Genomic DNA, 14,409 nt, shown 5'->3' with positions numbered 1-14,409 from the left:
TCAAGCACAAACTCAATACAAAGGCTGTTAACTGTGAGTGGACGACCCAATTAAGCATTACACTTGTTTCCAACAGGGTCCACCATGTTCAAATCATCAAAACATTTAGAGACGTACAAATAGACACTTTTATAGACAGAACAGGAATTCATCAAAAAGGAGGTAAAAAGGGAAAAGAAATATATACAGTGAGGGGAAAGAAGGGGGGGGCGGGGGGGGGATTCAGATTTTACGGGGGCCAGTTTCGAATTGCAGCCATCCGTAGGTGCCCTTTGAGAGCGGTTTTGAAGGAGTCAAGGGATTCGCATGTCTTAATGACAGTTGGTAGGGCGTTCCACATTTTGGTGGCATAGGAGCGAAAAGAATTTAGTCCCTTGTTTGTGCCGAATCTGGGTTGTACATGGTTCGTTGCACTCCCTCTGGTGTTGTGGGTGTGGACTTCGTTAACATTAAGGAAGTATCTAGACAGGTACATGGGTATCTTGGTGGTGTATCGAATCTTGTGGACCAGACCCATTGCAAGATGCTGTACTCTGTCGTCGACCCTAAGCCATTCCAGCCTGTCGAAGTGGGCAGGGGTGAGGTGGGTTCGGGGGGCTAGATCAAGTAGGAGCCTGACCAGTTTGTTTTGGGAAGTCTGGAGCCTGGTTTTAAGGGCCTTTGATGGGGCCTCTGTTGCTGTTGCCAATATGCACATGCACTCACGCAGGTACCGCACACGCACACATACACAAAATACACAATAGGCTCAGAAATAGGATGAGGAGGCATAGAACATGCACCCACAGAGACATCAGCTGTTATGCATTACATCGTGACTATATGAATGTGTGTGTGTGCGTGCGTGATAACTAAATTTGCAAATCTCAGAATTAATTTCTATTTATGCTGTCTGTTGAGTGACAGACAGACCAAGGGTCAAAATTATTTTCACCATTTCTAATTTATTAGCACTGTTACTGTTACTTATTGCTATTAGGCATTATTATCCAATGTGCATGAAGGATACTATAGCCTTTTTTTCCTTTTCTTTTTTAGTGGGCTGACTAGGCTCACCGTACTTGTGGCTTGTCCAACGCAGAACAGATGACTGGTTTTGGAGCTTGAAGAAAAATGAATGGATAAACCCTTCTCACGATGAGTCAGCACTCAGCAGTCACCTACCAACACTATAAAACACAAATAATTAAAATTATTACTATTCATTCATGCTAGCCAGGAGTGCCTTATTTCAAGGCAAGCAGTTTTCTTTTACAACTTTTAAACGTATTCTAAAGTATAATATTGTATCATCATAGTTATATAAATATTTACATTTTTAAAACATAATTAACATAATTAAAACATCATATAGCCTACTTTACGTGAGATCTAATGTTGTTAGCTGTGTGGTCAGCACTCAGCCAGGAAGTTGAGCTTTATGTGTTTTTCAACCATATAAGTTAAAATAAATTTCACCCAGGTTTCAACCTGGCTGAAGTGTACAGTACAGACACCAGCCATTACTAATAATAAAGTAACCCTATTGACAGAGGTTGTTAATATGAACTTCAACAAGACATAACATCACTTTAACTTGCGTTAGGTGTTTAACTTTTAACCCACCAGTGGTCCTTGGACCTTGACGGGGGATTCCAGGTGGTCCCCAGAGCAATGATGGAGTTGGTAACCAAATGGACCCTTATCTTTAACTCTTGAGAGCGTAAAATGAAACCAAATGGACCCGTAATTAGATAATGTAGAAGAAGAATTGTTTTTTTTAACGTTCCATCTTTACTCAAGTTGCCTGTTTGTTGTCTCTCCTTATGGTACCAATCATCATCAACAACAGTATGGAATTGTGGACAAAATCTTTTCCAACGAAAACAAAATATTAAAAGTGTTGGTTCTGGGAGGCTAGTAATAAGACAAGTGTCATGGTGGTCCGTGGCTCAAATGCCGAATAAAGAATGGATTATGGACCTTATATGAAAAAGGTTGAAAACCACTAGTTGTTAACTTGTTTAACCTGCGTCTGGTGGAAAGCCTGGTGAGGCGAGGTTAACCTGCGTCTAGTAAGTGCGTATGGGTTTGTCCTACAGAGCGACCCTTACTTTCTGACGTGACGTCATTCTAGAGCGTCAAGCAACAATGGTAAGTGAGCAAGCATTTTTCTTTCCCTTATGGATTATATTTTGGAATAAAAAATTAACACGAATTCTGCTCACATGACATCGCGCGTTGCACTCACAACGACGCATTCTGTGTTGTTGAACCGCTCCGGGGGGAATGTTGATTGTCCCAGACGCGAATTAACCGCAGAATGAAAAAGTGTTTTCGAGCTTGCCGACGCTAGCTCGTTGCTAACAGTGGTCATCATGATGACTGTCCGTTTGTAAGAACCTCCAATTAATACGTCAAATCATTCACATCCCTTTTTTAATTTGATCACATTTATGATCCTAATTGGAAGCTGTTACCCGTGATCTTCGTAATGAAGTAAACTTATGATGAATCTCAGTTAGCTTGGCAGTTGTTAGCATGACAGCAATCAAAACATAACGGGGCAATTAAATACTGACAATTGTGAATTGGTACTTGATATGTCTAGAGATGTCTAATATAATGTTGTGTTTTTCAGGGTCAAAGTCAGAGTGGAGGTCACGGTCCAGGAGGTGGCAAGAAGGATGACAAGGTGAGGAGAATGACACAGCTTCTGCTGGCTAATCTCACAGCTTGTTTTGGTGACCATCTTGTATGGCTTTATGGACTGTTATTGTCGCCATGTAATTACTATAACTACCATTACAAACAATTTGGAGCACAGCACACCAACATACCTTTTGTTAATTAAAGGAGCTGTGTAAGGATGTGTCTAGATATGACATTTCATATATTGAGTTGGTAGTAGGGAAGTGAGTGGAGGACACATTGCAATTTAATTGTATTTAACCCAGTAAGACCCAGTGAGGCCGATTCTACAAATACCTTCTAAATCAATAGAAGCACAAGCACAATAAACACTTTCAGAAGTTGTCAAAAATGTCCTAAATGGGTTATTTATATATATTACTATTTTTCCGACCCCTATTCTGACCCTTGTCTTCACCTGGACAGGACAAGAAGAAGAAGTATGAACCTCCCATTCCCACCAGAGTTGGCAAGAAGAAGAAGAAGACCAAGGGACCGGACGCTGCCAGCAAGCTCCCATTAGGTATCGTACTGGAGAAGATGTATGAATTAAACTAACTAATCAGAACAATTGACAGTAAAATAATCTATTCATAATATGTCCCTATTTTGGGCATGTCATTATAGTATAAAAGTGGTTTAATCGGTTGTCGATATAAAAAAAGGGATTCAAATAATATATTTATAACCATTAAAAAAAACTGCTTCACGATTATTTGATTAGTAGGAAAAGTAATCAATAAAATAATTGTTACTAAAATAATTAGAGATGCACGATATAATCGATAGTGTATTCGAAATCAGCCATATCTGCTCTAAAAATACCATATCGGTATCGGATCAGTCTAAAAATAATCCAGATTATTTTCACAGATATTTATGACGCAATAATAATGTGAACATCGATGGCTAAATTCTACATTTAATTGTATACTCGTCTCATTCAGGGAAAAGAGTATATTTATTGATTGATTGAATACTTTATTAACACTTTGGGCCAAGCCCTTATGGGGCCTAGGCTTGTTTCCATTGTGGTCCTCTGTATAATATCAGAATCGGTCAGAATCGGTATCTGCAGATATGTCCCTGCAAATAATCGGAGATCGGATATCTGTCATATAATTTCATAATCGTGCACCCCAAAAAATAATCGATAGTTGCAGTCCTAGCCCTACATGAATTGACACACAGTTGAAATGAATTGATAAACTCAATTTGTGTGTGTGTGTCTCAGTTACGCCTCACACTCAGTGCCGTCTGAAGCTGCTGAAGCAGGAGCGCATCAAGGACTACCTGTTGATGGAGGAGGAGTTCATCAGGAACCAGGAGCAGATGAAACCCCTGGAGGAGAAGCAGGAGGTCAGAAAGTTATTTAAACTGGTCCAAAACCAGCAATAGAATACATGTTTAGAGGCAACTTCCATAAACATGAATGTCTCAGAAATGTCAAAGGTTAATGCCTCAGCCTGTGATTTCTTTAACTGGTTTGTTGTATGTAGAACAGCAGCAACACAGGTTTAGAATGATAATACCGAAACGCCATCATTACCTTTTCAGTCATGGGATTTAATTTTCCAATTCCATGCACTCCATGACTCCACTCAGCCTCAACACTGCAGTTTAGTTTTTCTGCTCAGTTTTATTACCGTTATTATTGCTGCTATCAGAGATCGATTGTTATCGTTCAGGCGAGACGGCAGCCAAGCAAATGCAACTGGTTTGGGAATTGCTTAAATATCGGGAAAAATCGCATACCTAGAGACAAAAAAAGATATTTAATTTTACCCTCTTGGAGTTACAGACCTGTAAGGGTCCATTTGGTTCCTATTATTGACTATCAATAATTTAGCTGGGTGGTCGCCCAGCTAGAAGGACCCCCCCTGGAACCCCCACAAGAGCCCCTGGGATCCCCATGAACCACTGCATTGGGAGGAAGTGAAAATCTGACAACACTTCCCATTGTGTTCAGTGTGTGTCAAGAGCTTGCTCTCTGCTGGCCTACTGCTTTAGACTCGTCTGAAGGCTCCATTTTTTATTTATTTATTTTATAATTTTTATCCCACGATTTTGTAACCCGTTTTTTACCCCTGTGTCAATCATCTAATGTGATCCTAGGCTCTACACACCCTCAGCCAACCTGGGGAGAGCAATGGACTTGAACTCATGCTTCCTTCATGCATGAGTGTCCAAGTCTCTCCTTTACACCTGACAGGGGGGAGTTTCCCTGGTTGGACGTAGCACGTGGAAGGAAAACTTTATTCCAACCAGTTCCTTTCCCCTCCATCAGGCGCCCCAGCTGGCCAGGGGGAAGCAGTTTAGAGACAAGGATTATTGCATGTTTTTGTGAGGGTACCTACCCAGGAAGGCTCCATTTTACTGGCTGTTCAGTGATGACTAGCGGGCAGTGTTGCTGATTCAGCCGGCTCAGAATTACACCAATTTTGCCCCCATTGTCCAATTTCAAAGATTGGTTGCAATTTCACCTGCATTAGAGGGGATAGTCTTGGGATAGTCTTGAAATATCATCCATTATTTTGTTTCTTTCAGGAGGAGAGATCCAAGGTTGATGACCTGAGGGGAACCCCCATGTCCGTGGGCACTCTGGAGGAAATCATCGACGACAACCACGCCATAGTGTCTACGTCTGTGGGCTCGGAGCACTACGTCAGCATCCTGTCCTTCGTGGATAAGGACCTGCTGGAGCCTGGCTGCTCCGTACTGCTCAACCACAAGGTAACGGGCTGGGCAATGGGTTCTATTCACACTCGCCATTTTGGAAAGAACTTGGGGCCCCTTCCCAACTTCCTTACCGCTGTTCCATTCTGGTCAAACAGTCTGGGTGCTGCTGCTATTGTGCATGTTGGCTCACTGGGAACACTCGCATCGTGACGTGTTGTGAGCTTGTAGATCTGCTACTTTCACTTCTGTTTTAATGTATAATCCTTGGGTCTCGTTTATCTCGTTGGTTGTTTGGTCTTAAAATATCCATGATTGCAGATTTATTTATTCTTTAAAAAATAATGTTTTGATAATGACAGTTGCTGTGATTGTCGCCACCCCGTAGGTACATGCTGTGATCGGGGTGCTGATGGATGATACAGACCCCCTGGTGACGGTGATGAAAGTTGAGAAGGCCCCCCAAGAAACCTACGCCGACATCGGAGGACTGGATGCTCAGATCCAGGAGATCAAGGTACTCACATGCGCTTCATTCCAGTCTGAACATAACGCCCGTTGGCGCCGCCCAGCCTAAAATAAACTAAATGTATGTTGTCTTTTCTGTTGTGTTGGTAGGAGTCAGTGGAGCTGCCCCTTACACACCCAGAGTATTATGAGGAAATGGGCATAAAGCCCCCAAAGGGTGTCATCCTATATGGTCCACCTGGCACAGGTGAGTGCTATGAATGAAGTCAGCCCATTTTCACATGTGCACACACTGATTCCATTCATATGGACGGTATAGGAAACCCCACACGTGGATGTAGAACACCTCCCACGTTCTGCTCCAAATAAAAGCTGTAACCTTTCTTTTTACACTTTTCTTTTCCCCTATAATGAGTTTAGAGTGCACATATGCAACATTTATCTAACTGCAATGTGCAACGATGATGCAAAACATGCCATCCAAGTTTCCGTTCTTTCTCTGTATATCTCTCCTCACGCTCTCTCTCGCCCTAAAAGGACCCGCAAAGCAAGTGTGTGTGCCTGTGGGGCAGAGAAAACCTGACACTTCCATTTCAAATCATAGCCTTTGACTGGTGATATAAATATAACTGACACAAGGCATTAACAACCAGACATGTTAATGACGGCAATCAGTCTGTTCAGCATTACATGCGGGATCTGTTGACACAGTGAACATTCATCGAGCACTCCTGTTGCATTGTTGAGTGATTTTTCTGTGTCTGGGTGGCTATGTCGCTCTGACCTTTTTGAAAATCCTCTCTGCTCCAGTCAAATTCTGGTCACTTGTTCCACTCATATGATCTTGTGTAGGCTATCCTTTAGATTGAGACTGCTGGATCTTGCGTATACTAATCTCCTCAAAAATAATGTTCTAGGCCAATGCGGTGTACCCTAATAACCAGTGTACGTAATCAGAAAATGTTTACTTTCCCGGAAAGATTTTTGTTTTTACTATTCAATCAACAGTAAGTGATTATTGACGAGCTCTATCAGACAGTAACCATCTCTGGTCAGCCTCCCAAACCTCTGGGGTAGTTGATGTGTGTGAGGGACGGAAAGGGAGATGTGCTGTTAATTTTATGAATATGTAGTACAGGAATTGTACGTAGTCTAACCTTTTAATTCTCCAGTGCTTCCTGTCAGTATAAACTTGCGTTACACTGCATTGGTAAATTCCATCCATTCATGTGGGACCTTTTTTGAAGGGCAATATGCAAGGGGAAAGCAGAACGTTCCACAAAACTCTCTACATAGGAGCACTGTTGTGATGCTGTGGGTGTATAGAGATTGATCCAAACACATGGGGTCTCAGTTGGATCTGTGCCTAAAAGCACTTTGTGACTGGTTCTTAAAAGGTGCTATACAAATAAGCTTAAGCTTTATTATTATTATTACTATGTGGTACACTCGCAGACAGACATTAACCCTCCCCCAACACACGTGTGTGCGTGTGCGCACACACATGAGCCACTAAAATGCCAGCTACTGATTATGTTTTTGTTTGCTCCCTTTGTTCCAGGTAAGACCCTGCTAGCCAAGGCGGTAGCCAACCAGACGTCAGCCACCTTCCTGCGGGTGGTGGGCTCAGAACTGATCCAGAAATACCTGGGAGATGGACCCAAGTTGGTGCGAGAGTTGTTCAGGGTGGCAGAGGAACATGCCCCTTCCATCGTTTTCATTGATGAGATAGATGCCATCGGGACTAAAAGGTAAATGGTGCATTTATATAGCACCTTTATCCAAGGCGCTTTACAGAGATTGTGCATTACATTCACCCATTCACACACACATTCATACACCGATGGCAGCGGAAACCATGCAAGGTGCCAACTAGCACATCGGGAGCAATTAGGGGTTCAGTGTCTTGCTCAAGGACACTTCGACAGTAACTCTGGGGGAGCCCGGGTTCGAACTGGCAACCTCACGGTTGCCATCCAGCCACTCTACCCCTGAGCCACCGCCGCCCTTTGTGGTACCCGTGTGAGAGAGAGCCTTGTGAACATCAGAGCAAGGTGCTAATGTGTCATGAGGAGATGCCTCGGTGTTTAGGAGTTTGATTTGATGCTTGTCTAAAGGTGACCACACACTGTAGGGGGGGCCATATCTATGCAGTCTGGCCGGTGCTATGACGAACGTCAGTGTGTATAACCGCTACCAACACGTAGAAATACCGGGATGTTCATTGTTTTTGTTAACGAAAACCTTTACCAGAAGGATTACTGTGTCAAATTACAGGAATTGATCACTGTCTGCTTATTTATGTGCAAACAGTGAAAAATGGCAGGAGATGTTATCAGCTCATTTGGAGAATTGCAAATCCATAACATCATCTGCCTGGACAAGACCGGGTCCTTTTTTGTATTCTCAAGGGAAAACATTGCTCGCTGGATACATTAGCAGACATAGGTCATAGTTATTGCATTTGACATTTGATTTAACTTTAGATTCCACTACTCCCACAGTGGAACCGACCGAGGGCATAAATTGTGACTTTACCTTTTTCATAATTCATGCGTTGTGCAAATGTAATGCGTTTGCTGCAAACTCTGCTAACAACAGAGAACATGTCCAGTTCAGGAGTCTAATTCTGGCATGTCCTCTTAGCCTACTTAAGTTTGGACTTTGGGTGCCCTTCATTTCGAGGGCCACTCTCTGCAGAGGCAAGAAAGAGACTGGGCAGGCAGTTGCCAGGGGCAACTAATAACGGTTTAGAGCACAGAATCAAAAGCTATGCTTCACATTGGAGAGGCCTAGGTATGATATGTTGGGCTGTGTTGAGGCCAGGCTGACTTTCTTCTGTCCGTGTGTGTCTGGTGTAGGTATGACTCCAACTCTGGTGGTGAGAGAGAGATCCAGAGGACCATGCTAGAGCTTCTCAATCAGCTGGACGGCTTTGACTCGCGGGGAGACGTCAAGGTCATCATGGCCACCAACCGAATAGAGACCCTGGACCCAGCCCTCATCAGACCAGGTCCCATTTCACTAGCTCCTTTTGATATTCATATGCTCATTGCTCATGTGTCGACTCTGTGCACTGACCCCCTGCACTGACCTCTCCTACAGGGAGAATCGACCGTAAGATCGAGTTCCCCCTGCCTGACGAGAAGACCAAAAGGAGGATCTTCCAGATCCACACCAGCCGCATGACAGTAGCTGACGATGTCACCCTTGATGACCTCATCCTGGCCAAGGACGACCTATCAGGGGCAGATATTAAGGTGCGATATTAAGAGAGGGAGAGCATAATTATGCTTCATGACAGGGTTTTCCAGGGGGTATTCCAAAAAAATATCATAATTTAATTTGTAATAATTATTTGCAGCATGGGACTGTCCTGGTGAGAAGCACCACGGTCTAGGTTTCTTAAGGCAGTGTTAGTGTGTCAAGGACTCCACAATTGTGGAGTGTATATATCCAGCATATAAATGGATAAAGCCGTTAAAATGATTGTGATGCTGTATTAACACATTTGGCTGGGGACCCCCACAAGGACTCCTGGACCACTGTCTTAAGGTATCCCAGTGCTGAGGTCATTTTTGCTGAGTTGTGTAGGTGTAAGCCAACATTGTGGAACCCCACTTATTTGCCTTACTCTGCCGCCCTCTTGTGGGGTCTTTCACAATGGCACTTTGTATATGCCTTTAGCAGCATCATGAGGCACCTGTGTGGCCCACTTAACGTTAAATGGCACTCGTATTAGTTGGAATTGAAAAATAATGAGGGTGCTTTAACAGCTTTCTCTGTGCCAAAAAAAATAGAAAAATAATATGTCAAATAGGTAGCAACCACTTTGTAGTCCATACAAGCCATTTTCTCTTGGCGTATTCGATTGCCTCTGTTTTACCCAAAGGGATTTAGCAGGGAATGGAGACGTTGGAATGGAAACAGTTGGACCAAATTAAATCGCAACGGAGTGGGAAGTTGAATAACGTCTCGGTCAGGTGGAAACCTCATCATGTCCAAAACTGTTAACTTTTCAGCATTCAAATTCAGATCTACAAGCTTTGCTTTGCTTCGAGCTTGTGGATCTGCTAAGTTTGATGCTTTTGTGACACTGTAGTATGAACAAGTAGGGCCGTTAATTTATGAAAAACACAAAGTTGGAATATGTCGATTAGATTTAGGTTTCTGCCCCGACAGCAATGATGATGTCTCTCATGGTTTTCCGTCTGTCGTCCTCTTGTCCTCTCATCTTCTAGGCCATCTGCACAGAGGCAGGCCTGATGGCACTGCGAGAGCGCCGAATGAAGGTCACCAACGAGGACTTCAAGAAGTCAAAAGAGAACGTCCTTTACAAGAAACAGGAGGGCACACCAGAGGGACTGTACCTCTAACCTTTCACCATTTCACCCTTTTCATGCCCCCCCTACACCACCCACCCCCTCCCTTTACGGCACCCGCCCATCGCAGTGTGAAAGAGAGAGAGTAAAGGGGGAGTCAGACGTTGTATTTATTGTCTGTCTTCCTCCGAGAGAGTTTTTGATATTTGTTTTTTTTGTGCATGTCATGTCTGGCTTATAATTATCCACAATATGAAAATAAACGTATGGAAAAGACGGCTGGTTCTTTGACTTGGTGCATTGTCTTGTTTTGAGAGGATGCGACATGTGTCTGCGGAGGTGTACCCATGGTCATGTCCCCAGGACAGGGCATAGGAGGTGTACCCATGGTCATGTCCCCAGGACGGCATAGGAGGTGTACCCATGGTCATGTCCCCAGGGTACCGTGTTCCCCAGGACGGCATGGAGGTGTACCCATGGTCATGTCCCCAGGGTACCGTGTTCCCCAGGACAGGGCATAGGAGGTGTACCCATGGTCATGTCCCCAGGGTACAGTGTTCCCCAGGACGGCATAGGAGGTGTACCCATGGTCATGTCCCCAGGGTACCGTGTTCCCCAGGACAGGGCATAGGAGGTGTACCCATGGTCATGTCCCCAGGGTACCGTGTTCCCCAGGACAGGGCATAGGAGGTGTACCCATGGTCATGTCCCCAGGGTACCGTGTTCCCCAGGACGGCATAATAGGTGTACCCATGGTCATGTCCCTAGGGTACCGTGTTCCCCAGGACAGGGCATAGGAGGTGTACCCATGGTCATGTCCCTAGGGTACCGTGTTCCCCAGGACGGCATAGAGTGAGCGCTCATCTTGTTTCACGTGATAACCTATTCTGTCCAACATGGCTTCAAACGCTACATTCGGATGATCCTGTTTCTTCACACTATTAGATTGCGGCATAACTCCAGTTAATTGTGGATAATCGTGAAATACGGTATGCGCAATGCTGTCAGCCCTGTGTCCCAGACATGGTTAACTGCGCAATGCTGTCAGCCCTGTGTCCCAGACATGGTTACCTGCAGTACGTCTTTGTATGTGGAGTCACATGGTTGGTTTCACCTCTGTTTTACACTACTTTCCTACTTCACAAACTGAAGTACCTGTTCTCATCGCTAAACATCTGAGATAGTGGCTAAGGCCTGAGGGGACAGCCTGTCCTCCCTCATGCTGAAATTAATTCCTCACTCCCTTCTTCCTTTTAAAAGAACTGCTCTACCACTAATTGCCAGAATATTCCACACACTTGACAGCACAGATGCACATAATTAAATGTGGGAGAGAAGGTTACAGGGTGGGAGAAAACTATCCTTGTTGCAGCATCTGCAGATTCATTTTCCTTTACATAATGCCAGTGCATTGCTGTAATTGCTTATTTCTACTGTAAGCGGTGATAGACATATACTAAGTAAAGTAAATGTGTCTAATGTAATTCGTTTCAGGGTACAAAACTTTGTGGAGAGAACAGCCTCTACTTATTGAGTTTGTTAAATTGCATCTTTTCTATTTTTATTTCCCAATTTTTCAAAGCCACAATCCATAACTAAGGTATATTGTAAGATTAAGTGTTGTGTACATTGACTGCTGACCTGCTCTCAGCAGAAATGTAAAGTGCATGCCGAAACTAATAAAGATGGTGGCACATCGCCATCTAGTGTCAATGTCAATCAGACATTGTGGTCTTCTTGCCAGAATGTAACACTGCCATTGGGTGTCCTATCCTATCCAACACGACATTTCTCAATGGAAGAGTATGGAGACCACCTACAACAAGTGCTAGTTGTATTGTATTAACACAGTTCATGAGTTCAGATACTGTGGGGCAATTGGCTGTTGGGGGATTTATCAACAGATTTATCAAATTGCCAAAAAATGTAATTGTTGCTACTCTTCTTGCCACCAACCTTTTTTTGAGGGGCCTCCTATATTCAGCTATAGTGTCGATTTTTGAACTAACACAGACATTAAATGCCATTGACAATGAATGGAGAATTTACGTCATAAGTGTCTAAGCAAATCAGCTATTTTGTGTCTGAGCAAATGATGTAGGACTACGATGATAAGAGCGGCCCTCACTTCACACGGGTGTGATTTTTTATTGTTGGTCTGACATATCAGAGTGGGCCTGGTATGTCTTCATGAAGTGTACAGTGTAAACATGTGGTACATTCAGTGACGTAACAGTATTTCTCAATGATAAGGCTGTTAATGGGATTGAAATGGGCTTCAAGGCATGGGCTTTCTCCCATGCCTCTGGTATAGAAAGCCCTATCTGCCCACTGAAGTAGAAAACAAACTTGTCAACATGCTGACCTCATGTCAGTGAGTTTTCCCTCTGAACTGATATTAAAACATCTGCCTTGGCATCCAAGGCTTTTCAGAAGGCTGGCTATTAATTATTTCAGGGGTTCATGAAATGAAACCTAAACCTTGAAAGGAGCCTGAGTCTTTCTCTCTCTCTCTCTCCGCTCGGATGAACCCAGAATTTGACAGAAAGTGGTTCAGAGACCACAAGGGAAAACAACCCCTACTATCAGATGACAGCAGAGCAGAAGAGGGTAGACAACCAACATACACATCATTAATGGACTACAATGTGACATGTACTCATAACAAAAGTAACGTTGATTTGATTCATCTTGAAATGGAGCCAGCAGCAGGAAGCTGCCCCCTGGAAGGACCTGCCCCCCCAAGGACCCCACTTTGAGAACCACTGACTGCCAAGCTACACCAGGCTTTTCTCGTGCGTTTCTCGCGCGTTTTCTCCCACGCATGCGTTTAATTTAGGTCCAGTCCTATTTTAGAAAACGCACGCGCAACGAGCGAGAAAAGCCTGGTGTAGCTTGGCCGTCATTTACATCTCGGCATTATCAGGGGCCTGCTCGGCTTGAATGGTCGAACACTTAGCCCCTCTCTCTCTCTCTCTCTCTCTCTCTCTCTCTCTCTTCCTCTCACTCTCTACCCTTATTAAATCAGTCATGCATCTCAGCCACAGTTCGCACATCGCAGCACATTCAGCAAATAATGCAAAAAAAAGACTACACTTTTAAATCAAGCGTGGCATGTTGAACCAAAGATGCTGGGTGGATGTGAAGCGGAGTGTGTGTGTGTGTGTGTGTGTGTGTGTGTGTGTGTGTGTGTGTGTGTGTGTGTGTGTGTGTGTGTGTGTGTGTGTGTGTGTGCCTACGCATGCGTGCGTGTATTTGCCCTGTCAGCTCAAGGCAGATCTTGGTTGGGTATTTGTAAACCTCCCCCGCAAGTGCAGAGTTACTGATGGGGGGTGATATTAAGGCTGTGGTGACCATGCTTTTGGCATTCTCTGAAATGTCACATTCGCATTACTATTCAATCATGGTGATGTGGACAGATTTGCTTCACTGGATTGTTTTCCGCTTAAGAGAGTAAAGTGCAGCATTACCTTCCAGATTATAAATCATGTAAGATATGTGAAGCCATTTGTGTTTTTTCAATATTAAAAAAAAACTTAAAACGTAATGAAATCCTATTTTTGAAACTAAACTTCCCTATTTTTTCTCTCCAGGAAATCAGCAGTTAATATTGACTTGCAACTCTGTGACTATTTCAGGGTATACATGTGTGACAATGACGGCTATTGGCATTAGAACCAAAGGACACCATAAAAGGCATAGCTCTACTTATAAGTTATAAGTTGCCTTATATAGCGGCTAAACCTTTTAATTGTTTTTAAGTATTAAAGTAAGCCTTGCCGAGCCACGAGGCTCCTGCCCATGTACAGTATGATATACAAATACACCTCCTGGACATGATACTGGTATGTCACAGGGACTTACCCCAATCCAAGCCTTGATACTGAGTGCCAAGTAGGGATCGAGGCACCAGACGTCACATTTTTCTGAGTCTTTGGTATGACCCGGCCGGGATCGAATCTCAACCTCCGAGTCTCAGGGCGGACACTCTAACCACATGAGGCCACCAAACGAGTTAATTGTTTATAAGGGGAAATCATCTACTGGAATATAAGTATAGGATATCCTTTCAACATTTTAACAGACATTTTCTTCCTAGAATATGCTTTAGTTTAGACAAGAGCATGTTTACAGTCCCGTTCAGTAATGCCTCATTTGTACTCTATACTATAGCATACTAAAATGGAATATAATTGACCGCCCATGCGACAGCCTCTTAACCTAATCAATTCAGTATAAGGCTATTATATAAATCGTTAGCTGCTTATACCTG

The 14,409-nt window shown here is 43.6% G+C and overlaps 1 protein-coding gene across 1 annotated transcript; it reads left to right on the top strand.

Annotated features, from left to right (window-relative positions):
* Positions 1-1,998: 1,998 nt before the first annotated feature.
* LOC306941404 (26S proteasome regulatory subunit 4) lies at positions 1,999-10,412 on the top strand. The gene is made up of 11 exons (XM_079526847.1): positions 1,999-2,133; positions 2,621-2,674; positions 3,097-3,193; positions 3,905-4,029; positions 5,218-5,403; positions 5,735-5,863; positions 5,965-6,061; positions 7,376-7,565; positions 8,676-8,827; positions 8,920-9,074; positions 10,056-10,412. The coding sequence occupies exons 1-11, from the start codon at positions 2,131-2,133 to the stop codon at positions 10,188-10,190; spliced, it is 1,323 nt and encodes a 440-aa protein (XP_079382973.1). The 5' UTR covers positions 1,999-2,130; the 3' UTR covers positions 10,191-10,412.
* The last annotated feature ends 3,997 nt before the right edge of the window (positions 10,413-14,409 follow it).

This window comes from Electrona antarctica (genome assembly GCF_951216825.1).
Source record: "Electrona antarctica genome assembly, chromosome: 17".
Classification (NCBI taxonomy): Eukaryota; Metazoa; Chordata; class Actinopteri; order Myctophiformes; family Myctophidae; genus Electrona; species Electrona antarctica.
The sequence above is the reverse complement of the archived record's forward strand: the minus strand, read 5'-3'. Positions and strand labels throughout refer to the sequence as shown.

Coding starts and splice junctions, on each gene's coding strand:
- LOC306941404 (XM_079526847.1), top strand. Junction 5,864..5,964: donor CTCAGATCCAGGAGATCAAG/GTACTCACATGC, acceptor TTGTGTTGGTAG/GAGTCAGTGGAGCTGCCCCT. Junction 6,062..7,375: donor ATATGGTCCACCTGGCACAG/GTGAGTGCTATG, acceptor CCTTTGTTCCAG/GTAAGACCCTGCTAGCCAAG.